We start from the raw sequence: 22415 nt of genomic DNA, 5'->3' as shown, positions 1-22415 counted from the left end.
TCTGTGTTGATGGGTCGGACCCATCGCCATCCTACCGGGTCGGATGAGATTGGCCATTTCTTGGGTGGGCTCGAGGTCGCCCTAGTCTATTGTCTATCTGCCATCGGATCACAACTGAGCGCAGGCTCTCCTCTTCTTCTTCCTCGGTCGCCTCAAATCGACATGGGTTATACCAAGGATCAGCTTCTTGCTCGCTTAAAGGTATGCCTCCTGTACCCCTTCCGTCGCTGTGTTACCCATCGCATGTCCGCCTGCCGTCAAGGGAGTAAACCGATTTTATATCACTGCATGTCATCCAAATGTTTTGTCTTCAACGATGTTGTAGCATATCGATCTTTTGATAAGTGCACATGGTCAGAAGTCGTTTGTTCATTGTATCTTAAAAGGAACAACTCTCCTTAGGTATGTTTTCGGTTTCTCGAGAACATTTGTTCCAAATTGGTTGTTGGTCCAACCCTAATTTGCCTGCGAGTTCATATAGGATAGCCGAACTTGAACTTAGATTGCCTACAAAATGCCACAAGCTTATTTTTATCTGCTTGTTGAAATGTGAATTGTAAAGTTCGTATGATGGTTTGGGGATCGCTTGCACAACTTGTGGCCTCATCTTTTGACTGATTTGCCATTCAGCTTTACGAGATAATAGGATGGTTTTTGTCTCCTCCCAAAATATTGAATAAACATGGTGCATCAAATGAATGAAACATAGTTTCCTGCTGTCCTGATTGTCTCACTTTCTAGAAAAAAAAATCATTTTTTTTTTACATTAGAGACCACCTAGTCGTGAAAAGTATAGGTTGATATATTTTCTAGTGCTCATATGTTCATGTCTGTTAGAATTAGATTTGTGTTGACTTTTGTTTGGATTAGGTTTTAGCCAAGGGGTCGTTGAATTTATGGATGTTTTAAAGCTTCTTGCAGAATTTTCAATTTAATTTCATTCATTATTGTAGAGTAATTGTTAGGTAGCCCTAACATGTTGGAACATTACAGCTTGTTGTTGTTGTAGTTGTCAGATCGTCCCACAAGTTGATTCTAGTCATAGACTTTCTAGCTATGTCCGATCATCGGAGTGCTGATTTTCTAGCTCTTGTATGCTACCCAATGATCTATCACTTATCTAAACAATTATAAATAAACGGTTGAAGTGATTAAAATAAAAGGTGTTTCTTACTTTTTATTGTTTGTGAACTAGAGTCACTTTCCAATGATCTATCAGTTATCTAAACCAAGGTTCGCAATACCGTATCGTACCGGTATTTTGATCTGGGCTCGGTACCGGTACGGTACGATATACCGAGCGGTATAATCTCAGTGTACCGAGTACTGTAGCACTGTTACAGTGCTACACCTGCTACAGTGATTCAGTAACTGCTACAGTGATTCAGTAACTGCTACAGCTCAGACCGGTAACCGTCGGTCCACGTACCGAAAACCTATCGGACCGGTACGTACCGCCCATACCGGGCGGTACGGCTCGGTACGGCAAACCCTGATCTAAACAATTATAAATAAACAGTTGAAGTGATTAAAATAAAAGATTTTTCTTACTTTTTTTTTGTGAACTAGAGTCACTTTGGAAGTTGCTCTTTGCAAGTATCACTTTCACAATATATCTTATAAGGGTTCCAGTTATAGGCAACCAAACAAACCCTAGCTTCATTAATGGATTCTGGTTTTATACTATCCAACAAACACTTCTTTGTCTAATGTCTTCTCTTATACAGGAACTTCAGATTGATTTTTTTTGCTATGATCATCCTGCTGTCTTGACTGTTGAGGCTCAGGTCAGTATGTAATAGTTGTCCTCTTTTACATGTTATTAAAACAATTCCTGAACAATTGTTTCCTTTTGTTAGGCAAAGTATGTTGGACATTTGGGTGGCGCATTAAGTAAAAATTTGCTGTTAAAGGTAATATGCAATGCCTGAAATGGAAAACTTTTCTGAAGAAGCATGTAGATGACAACAGTAAAATTAATTTGGCATTCTATCTACATAAATAACATTATGCATGTCCATTGCAGGACAAGAAACATAGATATTATGTTGTTTCTGCTCTTGCAAACACAAACATTGACTTAAAAGGTACATATGCTTACTCAGTGGTGCAAATGTTACATGATTCAGTTGCATATTAATTGATGCATTTGAGTTAATGGATGGAACTTTATGGTATATATACTTTGTGCCAATTAGTTTTGTCCCAAAGACTCGGCCTTGGAAAAGGAGGTTTGCGAATGGCTGCTGAAGAAGCTTTGCAAGAAATACTTCAGGTCTGTTTTACTATTATTGGCCTTTATTATTAGATTTTCTGTTTTTTCTGAATATATTGGCCATATCTCAGATATATTACCTTGGTTCTTTCAACTGAATGGTTGCTATACCACTAAATCCAATAAATACATAAAGAATGAGTGAGATGTGTATACACATTTATTATGAATATAATGCTTTTGCTTTAATTAAATTATTTGAGGCCTATAACTAAGAGAGCTAGATCTACCTAGCAATGGTGGGTTGCCTCTATGTGATGCAGTCAGTCACTGTAATTACAAAACATTTCAAGTTATAATTATCTTATAAAGTCTCTTGAATATCTAAAAAGCTTATGGTGATCACATAAATCTTTGGGTTAAGGTCCATTTTAGCATTTGTGGTTTTGGCTATGGATCATTTAAGCCCTTATGGTTTACTCGTGTCTAAAGTAACCTCTACATTTTCAAAAATATAGCATATAAGCCTCTCCTGTCAAGTTTGAGTTAACAGATGTTAGAGTCTACTTACGTGGCATGCTAACTCACAATAAACCATTAATATAATGATACATGTAATTTAAATTTTAAAAAAGTTAAAGTCCATTTTAGCCCTTATGGTTTTGGATATGGATCACTTAAGTCCTTATGGTTTACTTGTGTCTAAAATAATCCATACAATTTCAAAAATGTAGTATATAAGTCCTTCCCATCAAGTCTAAGTTAACAGACATTAGAGTCTGCTTACATGACATGCTAACTCACAATAAATTATTAATATAATGACACGTGTAATTTAAATTTTAAAAATGGTTAAGGTTTATTTTGTCGAGAAAGAGGACGTGATGGAGGTCGCAGCGACGGACAAAGACGGAGAGGCAAAGGTAGGAGAGGTCGGAGGCGGAGGTAAGGGAGAGTTGGACCACCACATCGTAGCGCGGCAGGTGTGGGTGCAGGAGAAGACAAAGTGGGAGGCGGTGAGGATGAAGACACCCAAGAGACCACAGCGTGCCTTGCGTCGAACTGGTCGACGCACATCCACCTGAGGTAGGACCGGAAGCTCCTAAGCTCATCGTCAACTCGGGGGAGGTTGCGTGCATACGACGCCCTGCTAGACAGCAGTGGCTTGCTGCTGCTGTTGGTGGTCGCTTCCACGATGACATCTCCTCCTGCCATTGATGGTGGTCTTAGTTTTTTTTTTAAACTTAAATTAAATGTGTTATTATATTAATAGTTTATTGTGAGTCAGTATATCACGTAAGCAGACTATAATGTCTGTTAACTCAGACTTGACGGTAGGAATTTATATGCTACATTTTTAAAAATATAGGAGTTATTTTAGACACGAATAAACTATAAGGGCTTAAGTGGTCCATGACCAAAACCACATGGGCTAAAATGGATCTTAACCCTTTTTTAAACTTAAATTACATATGTCATTATATTAATGGTTTATTCTGAGTCGGCATGCCACGTAAGCTGGCTCTAACGTCTGTTAAATCAGACTTGACGGGAGGGGCTTGTATGTTACGTTTTTAAAAATGTAGAAGTTATTTTAGACACAAGTAAACCATAAGGGCTTAAGTGATCCATGGCCAAAACCACAACGGTTAAAATGGACCTTAACTCTAAACCTTTTGATGTGAAGAGAAAATCTTAGCACTATAGTGGTGAACTTATCTATGACTTAATATCCCTTTTAAAAAGATTGGTGACTCGGTGTATCTTTGGATGGTCAGAAAGTATTTAAAGCTTTTACTCAGAAGCTAAAATCATTCAATAATTTGGAGCCTTGTGACAGTTGCAGCTGTTTCTATCTAAGGACTGTTCCTTTGTTGCCTGTTTTTGTGTTCCCTTTTCTTTTTCTGTTGTTATATTAATCATATAATTGTAGATATGTAATTCTAGTATTTATAAGGATTGTCTTCATTGGCTTGTTTGATTTACGCCGTGAGATGAACTTGTTGATGTTATGTGATGGCTAGTTGTAGAAATTTAGAGTTTAATGTGAAGCTTTTTGTAGTTGAATTCTGTCGTATAACTGATCACATATTGCCAGGATTAAGCATGAATGATGATAGTAAATTAATGATGAATGTTTTCATTTGCCATCTTTCAAAAAGTTGTTTGCCTGACAGTTTCAACTTCATGCCCACTATATATGGTGACGTTTGCCTTTTGAAATTAATGTAACTTGTTTTTTGCTGCTTTTCCAGGTACCACTAGGATGTGTAACACCACTTGCACTAATTAATGATTCTGCAAGGTATTGATTACTAATTTATTATTGACAATTCTTGTTTATAAGCAAAATGTAAATTGATCTTTTAATCTTAATTCTCTATAAACCTCAAGTTTGTTATTAATACTATTTTACAGCAAATTGTATGTCAATATGGTTTTGTTACTTCAGACCTCAGAGTTGAGAGTAACATTTTAGAGTTGGAAATTTTACTCTCTTTTGGGCTGGCATTGAAGAGAGAACTCTGAGCACTTTATGAGTGGGGAAGTTGGAGGTTCAGGTGCAGCCCCCTTCTAACCATATCTCCTCCCTGATTGAATGTTCTCACTTCTCAGTCTCCTGGTGTTGCTGCACCTTGGAGGGACGTGACATCTCCCCCTTTGTTCTCACCCCTCAGAGCAAGGGAGTGATTTTATTTATGGCAGACCATGGGCCTCTGTTGCTAGAAGATCTAGTTACCAATGATTTTTTGAGTTAACCACAGATGAGATCATGGAAAACCTAAAGAATTATGTTAAGGATGTGGCAAACCTTGACATGGACCACTCAGCTAACCTTAGGGCAAAAGTGAAAGAATGCTTGACAGAAAAGTTGTTTGAGGCATCTTATTCCAATCAGTTCCCTTCTCTTTCGTTAGAGAGGCTCTTCTATGACTTTCGATTTACCTCCTTCACACATCATAGAGAATTAGGCATACAGATTAGAAGTGATTTGGTCTTTCGGCAACAGTCATTAGTAAACCAAATATGTACTTAGCTTTAATATGAGTTAATACCAACATTAGTCAATAGTAGTTAATGATATGGGTAAAATTTTGGATATCTTGAATCTTTAGTAGTATACCAGAAATATTACAATTTTGAGGGTAAATGGTTATTTCAAACTTTTGCAGTACACCAACAATGGCCCCTTCTTGTTTCTGCTCTATTTGTCAGCTCGTTTGATGAATGCTTTGTTATAATATGTTTTCTTGTATATGAAATGATAGCAATAGTCTAATGTACTCTAATGAAAATATTGCTGCAATCTTTCTTCCATCTTCTTTTTGTGCGAGTCTGCTGATGTTCTCAGCAAGTTATTTATCTATTTTTACCAGAGATGTCTCACTATTGCTGGATCAAGGATTCAAATCTCAACAGTCCTGCTATTTCCACCCACTCACAAATGAAGTGACTCTTTGTAAGTACCAAGATTTTATTTGATTTATTCTTCTTTCAGAATCTTTTCTTTTTATCTTATTTGCATTATAGTACATCATTTGTACCACCATTAACTTAAGCTGATTAATGAGTTTTGCTGCTTCATCTTTTAGCAGTTACAGTTTCAATGGGTGTCCTTGATCAATTGAGGTTTTCAATTGCTACATAACAGTTAGTGTCTCATAAATTTCCTGGGCAATCTAATATATTAAAGTGCTCAATAACTCATCAGTTTTAGTTATAAGGGATATGTAACTGGAATATTACAGTGGGGTAGAAGAGGACAACCCTTAGCACCACCATAAGATTGCTTCTTTATGGTCTGGATGACCAAGTTTGCAGTCATGGAAATGACCTCTCTGTTTACCCGGCAAGACTCCATATATTGATCTGCTTTGGAATCTTCATTATCGAGAGCCTCGTGCATTGGGCCACTCTTTTTTCCATATTTTCTTTAGTTTATTTGATTCAATTATCTTTATGTATTTGACCTCCAGATCCGCTTTTCTATGTGGAGTTTCCTTTGAGGACCACGCCTATGATCTTCACTGGGTTATTAGTTATTTTGTGTTGACATTGATCAAGTCCATGTATGGCAAGCTTTTTTTTGTGTTTTTTCCCCTACAAATAAAAGGAAATGATATTTTAATTTTTACGAAAAGGCCATCTTGCTGACAGCTACATTGGAATGATCCCTTCAGATTAAAAACAAGTGTCAAGCTTTTGACATCAACAACTCCTCGCCGCATCCTTTTCATATCACTCTACGACATTATGTATTTCTATGATTCATCCTCTATACTTGTGTTTATTCAATATTCTAAAGAGCTATAATAATTTGCTAGTGGCGGCTTCATATAGTGCCCACGTTGGAGATTAAATAATTTTTAATTATTCAAAATACACTTAATTAAGTACCTATAATCAAGTTCATATTATTAAGAGTAATAATCTTTGGTCAAATTAAGGATTCATTTAGACATTGGAAGGCATTTATGCTCATCATGAAGAATTTTGTTACAAAAAAAATTTAATAAAGGTTTGAGAGATAATTTTAACATTACCCTGGCCTATTTCTTCTATAACAATAATACTTACAGCCTTCAAATGTTAGACACATGGTTGCATACTCTACACATATGTTCTATATTGAGATTGCATGAGCCATTGCATGTGATTACATGATTGCCGCTACATATGCAGCCACATGAATGCATTTCTTAATCCTACTTTTGCTACATTTAAAAGTTGACAAATCCTCAGCCAATTTTCATAAAGGCTCAACCCAACCAGTGGATGATTACTCTTTGGATATCCTCATTCTGGTCTCTAGCAATTTATGGTCAATTGTCTTTTTCATTGGCAAAGACCATGCCTTTACTCCATTGTCTTTCTCAAAGTTCCAACTGTTCAAGAGCTAATCCTTACAATTTCTAGAATAAATAAGAGTTTGGAATATGACATAAAATTCTCAAATCAGTGCAAATTAAGGTTCAGGGTGATTACAACAACAATAACAAAGTCGTAAGTCCCAACTATTGGGGGTCGACTACATTGATCTTTTGTCACTATTGATATTTGTAAAAATAATATGTTTAGTTAAGTCTAGAGTATTTAAATATTTATTTATAATTTCTATTAAAATCTTTTTAAGTCCTTTTCTATCTCTCCTCTTATCATTAATGTTAATCATTTTACTTTTTTTAATTACTATATCTATAAGTCTTCTGAGCATATGCTTGTACCATCCTAAACGATTCTCTCTTATCTCATCCTCTATCGAAGCGATACCTAGTTGTTTACGAATAAAAATATTTTTTCCTATCTTTTATAGTAACATCACATATTCATCTTAATATTCTTATCTCAGCAACACAAACCTTTATATAGGGTCATTCAAGATATACAAGTAGAGTATCTTAGAAAGGGGATAGCCAGTTCTTCAGATTTGTCATCCAAGCCCACAAGTACTCTGAAGTTCAAAGCCTTCCCCGAATAATCACTGTTAGGGGTTTAATGACTAAATTTGAGCACCATGTGATTCACCTAGACATGTTGCACTTGACATCACAGAAGAGACATTACACATGGACTGAGCTATTGCAGTCCACCTTAGCAGATGATTAGCTTCTCTTTCAGGTTGATCTTAACAACATGAAGTGCAATCTGGCACAGTATGGTCCTAAAATTCTGAGATTTCATATCAAATTAAATAGGTTGATGTTTTGTTGTCATCAAAACATCAGAGGTAATCTTGGGGCTAATATACTTACACACGATAAGTAACTTCAGTAAATAAAATAGATTTCTATTTTGTTTGAGCTCCTTATTTAATTCCATTAGCTTTCTAGTTTCTATAAGCTTTGTATTAGATATAATTTATATCATGTCTGGTTTAAATTGTTGATGATGTCCTATTTGTTGAATCACTTTGGTGTGCTATAGCTTTTCAAGCTCACATGTATATATATGTATGTGATTGTATGTATGTATATGTATATGTTGATATATTCATGATCACAATGTGGTCGGTGCTAAATGATTAAATTTTCTTTCCATTTTCTCTTTTAACTATTAAGCAATAGTGTTTCATCCAGTGGAGTTTTTTAATATATTGCAATATGAACACCACTAATACATTTTTATTTTATGTTTTAGTTTTCTAGATGCAGCAGAATCTTCCTTTCCTTGTTTGCATGACATACAGAAATCAACTTACATTTTCCTTCTCCCCATTAGTTATTTAAACAAACCTCATGTTGGCTTTGGGAGCTTCATGCACTGGACTATCCTTTTAGTTGTTATTTGTCAGAAGTTGCTATCATCATTTTCTGTTTGGTGCTAAAATAGCTATTACCTCCATGTTTACTTGAACAGCTATAAGTGCAAGCAGCTTGGACAAGTTTCTGATTTCAATAGGAAGACAACCCTCATATGTGGATTTGGAGGTGATTCAACACATGCTTAGTAAAGCAGAAATTTCATATTAATATCTTTTAAAAGGAGTACATCATAATAATTTCTTGTAGTAGGCTAATCCAGCGGTAGGCAAGGACAATCCACCTGATCTTGCTTCTCTTGCTCCATCTGGAGTTCCCGCTCTTCCAGATAAAGTAGAAAATGCTGTTACTTCTATTCCCACTGGAAATGATGGGCTTACAGTGAAGAAGCCAACAAAGCTTGCTGGTGAGCTTCCGTTAGTAATTCATGATTTGTGATAAATAACATTTTCCATAGAAACTTTTACTTACATATTATGTCTTCTTACTGTAAACAATTCGTAATTTAATTTCATCTTGGACTTTGCATAACATATGACCTTTTACAAGGTTCAAAGTTCCTGTCTTTTTTTCCCTTGTACTTCTGGATTTCTCACAACTGATGTATCATAAAATTGCCTGGGAAACAAAAATTCAAATGCAACCAAGCGAACTTGTTTTGGTCTACTTGTTCCAAGTTATGGTTGTTTGACCAGTTACGTAATTTGAAGGATAATTATATTCTCTCTAAGTATTTTAATGTTGCAGCTTCATTTCTGTAGTTGTTATTAGTAAAGCTTAAGAATTTGGGACTGTCATTGACCTGGATCTCAGGATTCAATCTAGTGAAATTTGATTGTTGGATCAGATTGGATGGAATCAGCCTTGATGAGCCAAATCAGTTAAGATCTAGCTGATACTCTTTGATTGCCATTTTCTCTGGTTTCATAATTTTCTACAGCCTGATTACCATCCGCAGTTTTAGACCATGATAGTGACAAGATAGTGCAAATTTACAAACTGTGGGCATGATGTAGGATACCTAAATATCAGCAGGTGATCTCATGAAAATAGGAACTGCCATGGAATTGATACATGTTTATCCTTTTATTGTAATTTTATCTTATGTACAATTTAAACAAACAAATCCATGGTCTCATAATAAGCATAAGTGTATAACAACCATCCATATGATTGACAAATGGTTTACAAGAGGAACTTCAAAGTTCAAATAACATTGAGTAAATTAGAAGTCCCAATTATCTAAATATTGCTACCATTCAGCATGCCCTAAAAAGTTTTGTATAGGTATTATTTATTCACAATCTGTTAAATATATCAACACAAATGTATAGATTGTAGAAGAGTCCATTTATATGTCGAAGTATCTCACTTGTGCTGGAAAGTAAGCAAATTCTATGTTGTTAACACAGGCACAAAAAGACTGTGAAGTTTCCACATTTCATATGTTTGTGGATATTCATATTCTTGTTCTTGGGGTCCCTTGGTCTTCTAAATCTGACATGGTTTCATATTGTACTTGCAGGAGAAGCCAAAAGTCTGGCTGCTTTACAAAAAGAGAAGTTGCAGAAAGTTCAAAGCTCAATAGATCCATTGGCTGAAGCTACCAATATTGAGAAACTCGTGAAGGAAATCATGGATAAAACATCCACAGCCTTTCTGAACGAGGTTGCCGAATTAATTTGGTGTATTTCATTCTGCCTTTTCCATCTACGAATATCATATCAAGTTCTGATACATCCATTATCAATCACCTTCGCAGATAACTAAGGATCTAAATGATCCACAAATTGCACCTTCAGTTTCAGATGTTGTCAAAAGACGTGTCAGTTCTGACTTGGAGCACATGATGGTAAGTGATAAGCATGATAACCATACTTGTGGGTAGTCTTAGGACAATGACAACTTGTCCAGTGCCTGAAACCATTTCCGCTTTTTTGCTCACTAGTTTCAGATCACATAGGTTGATTTTGATGTTTCTTAAGTAAAGAAAGTTAATTTTATACTAATCAAACAGCCAACCATCTTTTAACTGTGACAATCACCTTTCGAAAAAGTCATTACTATTGTTTTCATCTTAGCCAAGACAACAGACAGAAAGTACAACTAGCAGAAGCAGTTTGATTTACTTCAATCACTCATGGAATAATTATTGCACATTTAGTAATTATGAACATTAAAATAAGCAGAGTCGTAACTTTTTGCAGAAGAAACTGACAAATAGGAATCAATAGAAATCTAAATGCATCTGGTAGCTGCTGCATTATCTGATGGATCTATAGAACGAGCCATCAGGAGCTTTAAATGATGTTTGTGTCATTTAGGCCTGAAAATAAAATTTAGGATGCGAAGCCTGTAATACATCTTTTTTGTCTTTAGCATGCAATTTGATATCAGAAAATCATTGCAGATGAGCCTGAAGAATGCAGCATACACACAAGGGTTTCAGGCAGGTTTCCAGGCTACACTTAGATCAAGTCTTCAGAGCCTATCAATGCAGAAATAGTGAGACTTCATCGTTATATGACTAGGGATCCAGGATCCCATTCAATTACTGATCTTTTGACATATATTTGTAATTCAGGTCTTGTCTGATTAACATCTTGCATTATGCTACAATGTTTTCATTCTTACTCCATTTGCCTGTGAATGTTTCATCTCTATAAATTCATGTAGATGTGGATACATAACGTTTTCGTGTGTCAGTAGATCTTGAAAGGCTATGTTTAATATATAGATGTTTAACTTCTAGTTTCATAGACCTCAAGCTGCCAGTTGTCACCAATAAAAAGTCAAGATCAGCAAAAAACAGTAGCGACTCTTTATAGTATATGTTGAAAAAAGAAGTGTTTGTGTAGTACTGCAAATTTTAGCAAGCAAAACTACTGAGTTGGATTCTAATCAGGATTCAATTCACATTGTAATTCTTCCAGGCAGCCAGCCACAGTAACCAGTTTGTGGCTTCTGGTAGGCATTTTATGGTGTTCCATCTACTGTCTCGATTTCTATGATTAGTTTCCATTTGTTATTTGTATGTAAATGCTCATGCACTTGAATTGGTCCAGACAATTCTAGACTAGTATTGTCTAAGAATGGTCTCTTGCAAAGAAGAGGTAAGATTGGACAGCATAGGATATTTTCCAGGCATCTCCAACTACTTAGTTCATGTTGTATGCATGACTGCATCCTGAGGATCTTGTCTTTGTTGATTCATAATGATTGTTATGTGGTTGTTAATGCCAATCTTGTGACTCCAGGAAGCCTTAATGAAGCATTGTTCTAAGCACATATGGCCAAATACAATATTCTCATAATCTCACAGCAATTTCTTAGGCGATAGTCTTATGTGAAAATTTGATTAGATGTCAACTAACAAGCTTCTTGGGATTAGAAAATATATGGCAGGTTATATTATGAGGCCTGTTAGCAGATGGGTTGTATACTTCTATCATATCCATATGTGGATAGAAAAGCAGTAAGCAAAAGAGGTAAGGATGAGCTGTAAATCAATGAAATGTAGAAGTAGATTCGATCGATGGAATCGCCATTTTTGGTTCCAGTGACGATGCAAAAGACACTGACCAAGCCATGGCCTCTATTGCTATTAACAATGATGATATCGGACACGAAGACTGACTAAGAGAGAGTGAGAGAGAGAGAGAGAGAGAGAGAGAGAAATTATGTAGCATGAGCGGGGTTGATGGGGGTTTGGGTGTCATTTGATACCGGACTGAGCCATTTAAGCACAGATTAGCAGCTCCTTTGAAGAGGAATTCAATAGGCAGGTCGCACAAATATAAGGGAATTGAGAACAAAATATAGAAAGGGCAAATTAGGATTATGATTAGACCATCGCTTGAGTTGACAAACAGCCGCATTAGATCATGTCTGTCACATCTAATCATCACTCAGCAGATATGTCACTCTGCAATTGACCCACGTTTCATTCTCATTCGACCGATATGATAATTAGCGTTACGTCAATTAAGATGCCGGCTCGCTGGTCTTGTGTTTGTCAGCCATGTGGCTGATATTTTGATCTCATTCGACCGATATGATAATTAGCATTCGACAGATGTGATAATTAGCGTTTGCCAGCTAGGATGCCGACTTGGGTAAGGTATCGCGTGAACGTATTTATGGTCGAGGAAAGCATGGAAACGTTCTTGACATTTAATTGACTTCGAAACGATACAATCTTATGCGACAGTATAAAAAATTCTATAATAAGAAACCAATTTAAGTATAACTGACCCATTAACTTACTTTTACTTAAATCACTAGTTAAAATATTTAAACTAAAACTAATAATTATAATCCTATCCGCTTTTGATGTCAGATTAATCGAAATATTATAATTTTTTCGATGTCCTTGTCAAAATCTTAACATAACCAAGATTAAATTAGGACATAGTATACATGAATCATAACATAAAAAGGAAAAAGGATTGAATCTAAATCCACGTGCAACAACAAAATCAGACTTGGACACCTTGCATCTAAAATGAGTGAATGAATTAGGCCAAAGTAGGTTAGCATCATGTATCAGGACAACTATGTATGTCAGAATCACATTTCCTTAAGATTGGGCAAGAGAAAGGTAGGGACCTAAACCAAGGAGACAAAGATTAAAATGTAAAGCATCGTATCTGAAAAGTTAAAACAGCTCACAGTTCAACAGGACACTTCAGAAACAGCAAGGGAGAACAATCCCAAGATCCAGGCAACAAGGCCAATTTATCCTTTCCTAAAAACCCTGGGCGAATCAGAGTGTTGAGCACATCATTGAAAGCACAGCATAAGAAACTCATCTCTTGTGAAGCCTTTCCTTCATCCTCTTAACTGCAGCCCTCAGAGTGTCCTCATCCTTACAGAAGGTAAATCTTACTAAATTCTTTCCCTCCTCCGGGTCGAGGTAGAATACACTGGTTGGAATGGCGACGACACCCACCTCCCTGATCAAGTACTCACAGAAGGCCACATCATTTTCATACCCGAATGGGGTATGATCCACCACAACAAAGTACGTCCCGCTTGATGGGTACACTATGAAACCTGCCGCTTTTAATCCCTCCACAAGTATCTCTTTCTTCATCAAGTAATCCCTCTTCAATTCCTCAAAATAAGTATCAGGTGCCTTCAGAGCTACTGAAGCTGCCCATTGCATCGGAGTCGACGTGGCAAACGTGAGGAACGAGTGTGCCTGCCTGAAACCCCATGTCAGATGTGGTGGGGCTATAGCCCATCCAATTTTCCATCCAGTCAAGGAGAATGTCTTCCCAATAGAATTCATGGTCACTGTCCTCTCATACATTCCTGGAAGAGATGCCATGCAGATATGCTCAGCTTCAAATGCCAACTTGTCATAAACCTCATCTGTGAAGACTAAGACGTCATTTTCTATGCAGAGAGAGGCAATCAGCTCCAATTCCTCTCTGCTGAACATTTTTCCAGTAGGATTGTGTGGCGTGTTTATCATTATAGCTCGTGTGTCCTTTGTGATTGCAGACTTGAGCTCATCAACAGGGACAGCGAAATCGGGAGGGTGAAGAGTGATAGACTTTATTTTAGCACCAGCCATAGATAGGGTTGCCTCGTACGAATCATAAAATGGGGCAAAAATTATCACCTCATCACCAGGATTTATCAGCCCCAACATGGTTGCAGCAATTGCTTCAGTGCACCCCGATGTCACAGTCACTTCCTTCTCAGGATCTACTTCTAAACCAGTGTCTTTCTTGAACCTGGCTGCAATGGCCGAATTAAGTTCAGGAACACCATAACCCCTTGCATATTGATTCTTCCCTTCTTTTATAGCCTGAATCGCAGCTTCCTTGACAAACTCAGGCCCATCAAAGTTTGGGAAACCCTGACCTAAGTTTATTGCTCCGTGTTTAATGGCAAGCATGCTCATCTGAGTGAATATAGTCGTCTTAAACTTCTCCAGACGCTTAGCAACCTGAGAAATCTTAACAGTAAGTTTCCCCACAAGTGGCTTGTCTCGCCAACTATTGCTCGAAGCATTGAATCATCTATTGTCTGTTAGTAAATGACATGCATGTAGATTTACCTGACTATATTCTTAGTAAATAAAGAGCTTTGTACTCTTTTCTAGAAGATGACCAGAGAAACAAAAAGTTTACAAATGAAGCAGACATTCCTACTAAAAACCAATAAATATCTAATTACAAGTTGTAAGAAGATCACGTATGATGCTTTAATCAAGACATTTTGTATGCTAGTATACTTTATCAAAATGCACATAAGTGATGTTGATTCAGCTGGGGATTTAGTCAAAGTCTTAGATGACTATGGATGACTTTAATTAAGTTGGTAAAGCACTTTTTCTCCAATTTTTCTTAGATTTTCATCATATATAGTTAAATATCCAAGATAGAGATTTATTTAGTTTGGAATCAGTTCTAGTTAAGAAAGACATGCTCTTTTAATCTTTAGGGTCTTATTTGGAGAATGTCTTGGGGTCACAGATGTGTACAAATTTGTTGAATCTGGATTTGGAGAATCAGTACGCTTCTCCTGAAAGAAACCTCCAGATACCAAAATAGATCAATAGTTTGCTTTTCCTTTTAGGACAGTCCTTTTGAGAATGAGATATCATGTATTAAAATATGTGACTCATCCAGAGTTTATGAATCAGATATGACAATTTTTTTTATAAAAGAAACCATGCTTCTTCAGGCCAGGTAACCTTAATTATACTTTTCTGTTCAATAAGAGTTTCTTCCACCTTCTAATCTAACATTTTTCCCCCCAAAGCTTCTGCCTTTAGTTTTTCTTTAACTCTATTTTGCATCTTTTGTTATCTTAATTGCATTTAGTCATTTTGTTATTAATACATTCCTTTCTATTGTGTCAAAGGGTATCAGATAAGCAGTCATACTATAATGAAAAAAAAGCAATCGTACTATTATGATCCATAATTCAGATGAAAATCTGGAAACAAAGAAAACTGTTGAAAAAAGTGGAGAGGCAAACTCTACAGTGCTCAAATTATAATATGATGTGGACATGCTCACAAATCAAATAAACAAATGTGGGAGTCAACTACAGGTGAAGAGTGAGAAACAAATGCTTTTAATGAATAAACGTATTTCTTAGGTCAGGTGAATAGTTATTTTCTTCTCCTTGTGTGATATTCCTTCTAAATCTATTGGTCTCCTTTCTACCACCTTTTTTTCACTCTATTAGTGCCCTCTCTAGTAAATCATATTGATTAGTATTGTACTTCGAGACCATTAAAATTGAGGTTATCACACATTAGAACTGATTTCTATGGCCCACTGTCATGAATATAGCAACATGTCTCTCTGAGACATGGCTAGATGAGCTCTTTTGCTTCCCTTAGTCATCAATAAAGAGACCGGGTTATAGAAAAAAAGAAGAAGAAAGCATGCTATACAATGACGATGATATTCCTACCCTAGCAACCCTCATCACAAGTATTCTTTCCCATCACAACCCTAGCAACAATGGTCCACTTAAATTGGAGCACAGAATGGATTCATCTATGTTGCCTTTGAGCTTCAACCAAAAAAACAACCCTTGCAAGTCTACAGTATGGTGAGTTCATTCATCCAATTCAAAGAACTTAATTATGATCTCCATCATGTGATTGAGCTGGTGCAAAGAGGAATAACTAGTGATTTATGTTTGTTTGACGTTGGATTTTTTTTTTCCGTTTGCCTATCATACTCAATAAACAAACAAATTCAAGGTAAGGCTTACTGTATCTGCCAAGACAGAACACTGTCCTAAAGTTCAAAACTTCTATACCAATAAATTTCTAGATGTACTCACCCTCTCACAAAATCAACATATGAAGCACACAGTGAGGTTGACTCTATGTGAAATTGACGAACATCTAGTGTTGGAATCGAATCCTTGGTACACGTAGATGAACTCTTTTTTGCCCTCATGAACCATTCATTCAGTTGTACAACCAAATATCACAGTGGGACTTGTTAAAGGCATGTGATTGCACTCATGAACCCTTCTTCAAGTCCCATAACAAAGCATGGTAAAGAGACTCACTAAACGTATGTGATGATCCATATAAGAGCATCATCCACCAAGATCGATTTAGTCAGGACCCTAATCAACTAATGTACAATCAACACAGGATCTACAACTAAGCCTACCGACACTTACGTACAATCAACACAGGATCTACATGCCCAAAAGCACAAAGACCTAAATTTTCTTGAAGCAAAACCTAAAATTTGAGTCGAGCGCAGATCCAAACGATCGATTAATGTAATCACAACCAACGTAAAATCAAGTATAACCCAATCTAACAAAGTCATCAACACACACAATGGTACAAGATGCCAACAAACCAATCGGAAAACCTAGATAACGGATCAAACCTGCACCTGCAACGGAGGGGGGTTCGACGGAAGCTGATTCCGCTGCTCTTTCTCTACGGACGAAGCCCCCTTCTCCTCGGAGGCGGTGGATGTGGCGGCCATGCGGACGGCGGAAATGCGGCGAGCAGCGTAGCGGAAGGCGGAGGAGGAGGGCGACGATCTCAGAAGCATCGTCTCGCAGGTGGCCGAGGGGGAAGCATTTATAACGGAAGGAAGCAGCATCGGGAAGCAATGCTATTATTCGGCCCAAATCGGAACGCGGAGTGGATTCGCTTCACCTCGCCGTCGCCACTAACACAGTCTTGGACGGAGACCGTGGTGGGTTCAGATCATCTCGTTCGTTCGATTCGAGTGACTTCATACCCCATCTCCTCTGATGTTGCCATTTTTTATGATTTATTATTATTATTATTACTATTTTCCTGTCCATGTGGGGGGTTTTCGGTGGACGGCGGCTCTTTGAGTCGTGGATCCCTGTCTTACCCAGACAGCGACCACCGTACCAGGGTTTGGGTCCGCCGCCCTATGGGATCACATGACAAACACGCGAACGATGGGTATAAATAGAGGGTCATAAGGTAAAGAAATTTCTCATCCAATAAGCAGCAAGAAAAATAAGTCCAATTTTCTCTAAAAAAATCAATATATATAAATATATATATATATATATTGTAGTGATCACACTCCTAAAAAAAATGGATTAGCTTCTAGAATGAGTATTTGGATCAAATTAAGAGGTATTATATCAACAATAATTTAGTTCATTGAATGGATCACATACGTGAATTAATTGAATAGAATTCTGATGGAATCATACAATAAATATAATTACGTAGTAATGGGGTTGGAGAGATGATATTGAAGTATATACTGTTAGATTATGTGATTATATTTAATTAAGTAAGATATATTGATGAATAGCAAAGAAGTTCAGTTAAAATAGGATTCTTTAGGAGATAACCTTAATGGGCGGAACTCTCCTAATAACTTATTTTAGACCCTTTGCTCTCGTCTATAAATAGATAGGACCTCTTCTAAAGGTTAAAGTATAGCATCTCGCTTATAAGTTATTAGGAGAATTAAAGATAGAAGGATTAAAGATGATGTCTTGCAAATTAAACAAAAATGTTTAAATATCAAAAGATTCATATCGTTAATTATATCAAAAGGTACATATAGTTAATTATATCAAAAAGGTACATATCGTTAATTATCAAAAGGTACATATCGTTAATTATATCAAAAGATACATATCGTTAATTAGATGCATAAAGATTATTTCTATATTTAATATAGTATATTTAATATAGTATATTTAATATAGTATATTATAGTATATTAAATGAAAAAAAGAATGAGATTAATCTTGGATTTCATATTACTAACCTTTGAGATAGTGATATGAAATCAAAGTAAAAGCAAAATTATAAGGAATTCTTCATGAGACTGCAAAATGGAAACCTTTATTCCTTGATTGATGTCCCCAAAGTTGACTACAGCTTTGTTCGCACAGCAATTTTTCTTGAAGAGGTCATCAAACAAATAATTAATAGAATAGCCGATCGTTTAGGTAATCTTCCAAACTAATCAAGACTTGTTCTTATTTCAAGAGGTGTAGCATCAAAAAATAAATTATAAGACATGTTCCAGCATCATTGTTGATGTGGTCGAGGCCGATATAAGCCTATCATCCTGTCATTAATCTTCTGGGTGGGTCTCGCATTCATCTCTGAGTCCTGCAATATAAGTAGGTACACTTAGTTTCCTAATTACCAATAGAATATGATGGTAATCTAGCATTCACTTAAATTAATGAAGAACATCTGCATGATTTTGAGTTAAGTATATAAATAAAAATCTATATTTTGATCGTAATCTATGCTAGTAAAATCCACACACTATCGAGTGTTGTGTTAAGGATATAAATGCACATTAAGAAAGCTACTAGTGTTGCTCACATCATGCACAGCTTCCCTCAGAAGAGCCACCTGCTTCCTTGTCACCGTGCGCACCTGTCGACACCGAAGCCAACTCATCCTCATGTGCAATCCAAATCATCTTCAAGAATAAGCAGATGAATTCCACATCGCAATACCTTCTTTACGATGGTCCAAACGACGCCCTCAGTGCAAGGTGGAGTGGTCAAGGACCCCATGTATCTGTAGTACTTCCTGCTTCCCCTCTTGATGTGCCTCGGATCCACCATGCCCACCGCCTCCTCGGCCTCGTGCTTGTCTGCAATCTTCTCGATGTACCTCTCCAGCTGCGCATGCAAATTATTAAGTCAAAGATGAGATGAACGATCTGTGAACTCGTTCAGGTGATATGGGAATAATATTTATTAATGTCATTCGCTCCCCTGAATCATTTATTCGTAATTAATGCAGGGATTTGTTTATGATTACTGCTGAATCTGTTGGATGGTTTACTGAACTGTAGCATCAAGAACAGACCTTGGCGAGGAAGGGATCATGGCGGCCAATCGTGTAAAGAATGCCGACGACCGCGGTCTTGTTGTCGGTGCTCTCGTGAACCATGTGCATCTCCAGGGAGAACCTGCGGTAGTATCAGAATAACATCACATGCAGGTGAGTTGGATGAGCCGAGTTCGATGATACGTGAATTCATTTCCAAGTCAATGTCTTGTCTCGACGTTGATCCCCAAAAGAGCAGAAAACCGAGAGAAAGATGAAGCACCTGCGGCCATCGACGGTGTGCTCGGAGGGCGAGTGCCAGTGCAGCTGCTTGAGAGCGTACTCCGTCCCGTTGATCCATAAGCCTCCAGCTTCTTCTTCCCATTTGAGCTTTGCACGGTAAGAAACAAGTTAGATGGATAGAGAGGGAGAGGGAGAGGGAGAGAGAGAAAAGACAGCTCCTTACCATGATATCATGACCGCGATTCTTGAGGATGGCTTCGGCCGGGTGATAGGAGCGGCGAAGACGACCTAAATGGGGGAGGATCTGCACTCTTTTGTGGGTGAGATCGATGGGGGACTGCATGTGACCCTTGCCACAGGCAGCCCAGTCCTTGTGGATCTCGCCCCAGTGTTCTGGTCCCGTCTCGCTCCCCTTCTCGTAGCTGAACTCCTTCTCGTCCTCTGACAGCCACAGACTCGTCAAGAACGAATGCATGATGGAACGAAGGGCAAGACATGTACATACCAACTTCTTGAGAGGCCACCAGCACCGACTGCAAGAAAAAGATGGTAAGAAAGCTGAAGATGATGACAGGTTTGTGATGCCCCATACTGTGATCCTTCACGGAGGAGAAGAAGAAGAAGAAAGAAGGATTGGATGAGGATGGCAAAGGTTGTGAGCTATAAATAGTGGAAGATTTCTTTCTTTCCCGGCAAGTCTAAGGAAGAATCCTTCTGCGTTTCTTGGTGGAAGAATTCGTCTTAAGCGCTCTTTTCTGACCTTGTACTGCTAATGACTAATATAACAAGGAAGATTGATGGAGTACTGCGATGTTCCCTGCACGTTTCACATTTCTCCATTGATCTATATAAAAAGAATAGTAAGGGAATTAATCCCATACTAACCTCATGGTCAACCAATCTTCCATGAATCAATATCACCTCTCCTGTTTTGACCTTCCATGAATGGATGAGACAATCTAGGAATTAAACCTTTCATTTTACTGAGAAGATTCCAAAAATTTTCTTGCAAAATAAGAATTTTTTCTGTGATACACTTCTCAAGTGTGTGTGTGTATATATATATATATATATATGTATATATATATATGTATATATATATATGTATATATATATATACACACACATGAAGTTTGGGACAGTCATATCTTGGTGAATATATATATATATATATATATATATATATATATATATATAGTGTGTGAAAATATGAAGTTTGGGACAGTCATATCTTGGTGAACAAGCAAAGTAGCAGATTTGACATAATGGCAAAGACAATTAAAATTTTGTTGAAAGTTAAGCTTCTGCTTTTTACAACATGAACAATGGAAGTCAAATCACTTACCATAAACATTAGAAATGGTCATATCTTACACAATTAACAGGCACCACTTTTTTCATTGCCTATTGTTGATCATAAACCAAGTCACCTACCATATTACATTTTTCAGGCTTTTTGACTGAGAGGCTTTGTTATTTCACCCATAACCACTATTCCATAATATTACTTTTACTTTAAGAAACTTCTTTTCTTCCTTTCTGGAAGAAAATAGACATACTAATTGCATCATGCTCAGAATAATTGATTCACTCCTATTCGTTTTTTGAATTTGTATAGAATACTGAATTAGGGGAATATGTACAATATTAATTTGGTAAGTTTAGAACCTGGATCTAAGTTATGCATCATATATTTGGACTGATTGATATCCAATGTTGAACCCGAATTGATTAAAACAGTAGCCATATCAACATTAATATCAATGAAAATTGAAAAATTATATTGATTCAAGCCTTTTGTTGACTATGCTTTGGGCATATCTTTGAGTCTAAATTGTTCTCTACAATCCAAAAAAATATTTCAAGCATAGATATGTTAATATCCTTAATTCCACTCAGGCTATATAAACTAATAATGCCGTCTCCTTGGCATCGTCACCTGCCGAACTTGACTTTTCTTTCACACGCCTAATTCCGTGTGACACACTCACACAACTCATGTCAATAAAAGCATGAACATTAATTTATAATGGTAGCTGGTCGGAAGGCCACATCAAAATCTACCTATTGGAAAGGAAACACACGTTTTGAAGTACTGTGTTCACCTGCTCATATAAGAATAATCAATGAACATTCTAATTTAACTTGGAAATTTGATAGAATATGCTGAAAAAAAAGAGATATCAACCTGACATTGATGAAAACATTTAGACATCTCAATAGATAAAGTACCCACAAATTTGTTTATCTGATTTCAATTCCACTAATGGCCGAGCTATTTGAATCATTCCAAACCATATCTACACTAATCTTTTGTAGTTCCAAACCATGGTAAGTAGAGAAAGAAAGGGACTCTTTGATGTACCAGATAGTAAGAGTTAGGTGCCAATCATCTTGACAAATAAAAGGTAACTTTCGGTGTTTCTGAAATCTATCATAGCAATTATGAACGAACATTTAAATTCTGTAATTAACAATTAGTATTATTACGAGGAGGAATAACATTTGATATTATCCGAATCACAATCAATTTCAATTAGATGAAACTTCATGAAACAACAATAACATATTAATGTCTTATCTTATTTAACATGACAATTCTAAAATAATTATAACAACGACTACACTGATTAGCTGCCACTGTTACCAAGTTAAGAACTGTAATTGATCATCATTTCTAGTATAATAACAATTATGATCATTATTTCTAATTAGTTCCAAAACAAGATAAAACACTTGACAAGTGCAGCTGAGCAGTATTTTGTTAAAAGACTAAACGATACAGCTCTTTTTAATTTCAGTATATAAGGCATAAATCCAGATCAAGAACAGATAAATACCAAAACTGAAGCACCATAATTGACAAAAATTGCAATAATATCATACTTGACCAACT

The 22415-nt window shown here is 36.7% G+C and overlaps 3 protein-coding genes across 4 annotated transcripts; 1 reads left to right on the top strand and 2 right to left on the bottom strand.

Annotated features, from left to right (window-relative positions):
* On the top strand, positions 1 to 11232 carry LOC135673127 (uncharacterized). The gene is made up of 12 exons (XM_065181895.1): positions 1 to 201; positions 1728 to 1787; positions 1860 to 1913; positions 2027 to 2087; positions 2199 to 2275; positions 4471 to 4520; positions 5593 to 5675; positions 8573 to 8643; positions 8728 to 8881; positions 10001 to 10143; positions 10238 to 10327; positions 10886 to 11232. Exons 1-12 carry the CDS (start codon positions 10 to 12, stop codon positions 10979 to 10981), a joined length of 1131 nt encoding a protein of 376 aa, XP_065037967.1. The 5' UTR covers positions 1 to 9; the 3' UTR covers positions 10982 to 11232.
* A 1871-nt stretch (positions 11233 to 13103) lies between these two features.
* Positions 13104 to 17206, bottom strand: LOC135673126 (uncharacterized). 2 transcript variants are annotated; one of them, XM_065181893.1, is made up of 2 exons: positions 16863 to 17206; positions 13104 to 14434 (listed from the first exon to the last, which is right to left on the bottom strand). In XM_065181893.1, exons 1-2 carry the CDS (start codon positions 17082 to 17084, stop codon positions 13283 to 13285), a joined length of 1374 nt encoding a protein of 457 aa, XP_065037965.1. In that variant the 5' UTR covers positions 17085 to 17206; the 3' UTR covers positions 13104 to 13282. The 2 variants fall into 2 exon arrangements, with proteins under 2 accessions (XP_065037965.1, XP_065037966.1); XM_065181894.1 differs by having other exon boundaries at positions 16869 to 17205.
* A 1100-nt stretch (positions 17207 to 18306) lies between these two features.
* On the bottom strand, positions 18307 to 20433 carry LOC135673124 (alpha carbonic anhydrase 7-like). Its single transcript, XM_065181892.1, has 7 exons — positions 20025 to 20433; positions 19743 to 19960; positions 19560 to 19666; positions 19316 to 19418; positions 18958 to 19125; positions 18821 to 18874; positions 18307 to 18598 (listed from the first exon to the last, which is right to left on the bottom strand). The coding sequence occupies exons 1-7, from the start codon at positions 20107 to 20109 to the stop codon at positions 18515 to 18517; spliced, it is 819 nt and encodes a 272-aa protein (XP_065037964.1). The 5' UTR covers positions 20110 to 20433; the 3' UTR covers positions 18307 to 18514.
* Positions 20434 to 22415: the final 1982 nt, after the last annotated feature.

This window comes from Musa acuminata, chromosome BXJ1-5 (genome assembly GCF_036884655.1).
Source record: "Musa acuminata AAA Group cultivar baxijiao chromosome BXJ1-5, Cavendish_Baxijiao_AAA, whole genome shotgun sequence".
In the NCBI taxonomy this organism is placed as follows: Eukaryota; Viridiplantae; Streptophyta; class Magnoliopsida; order Zingiberales; family Musaceae; genus Musa; species Musa acuminata.
Note: the sequence above shows the minus strand (reverse complement) of the source record. Positions and strands in the feature narration are given on the sequence as shown.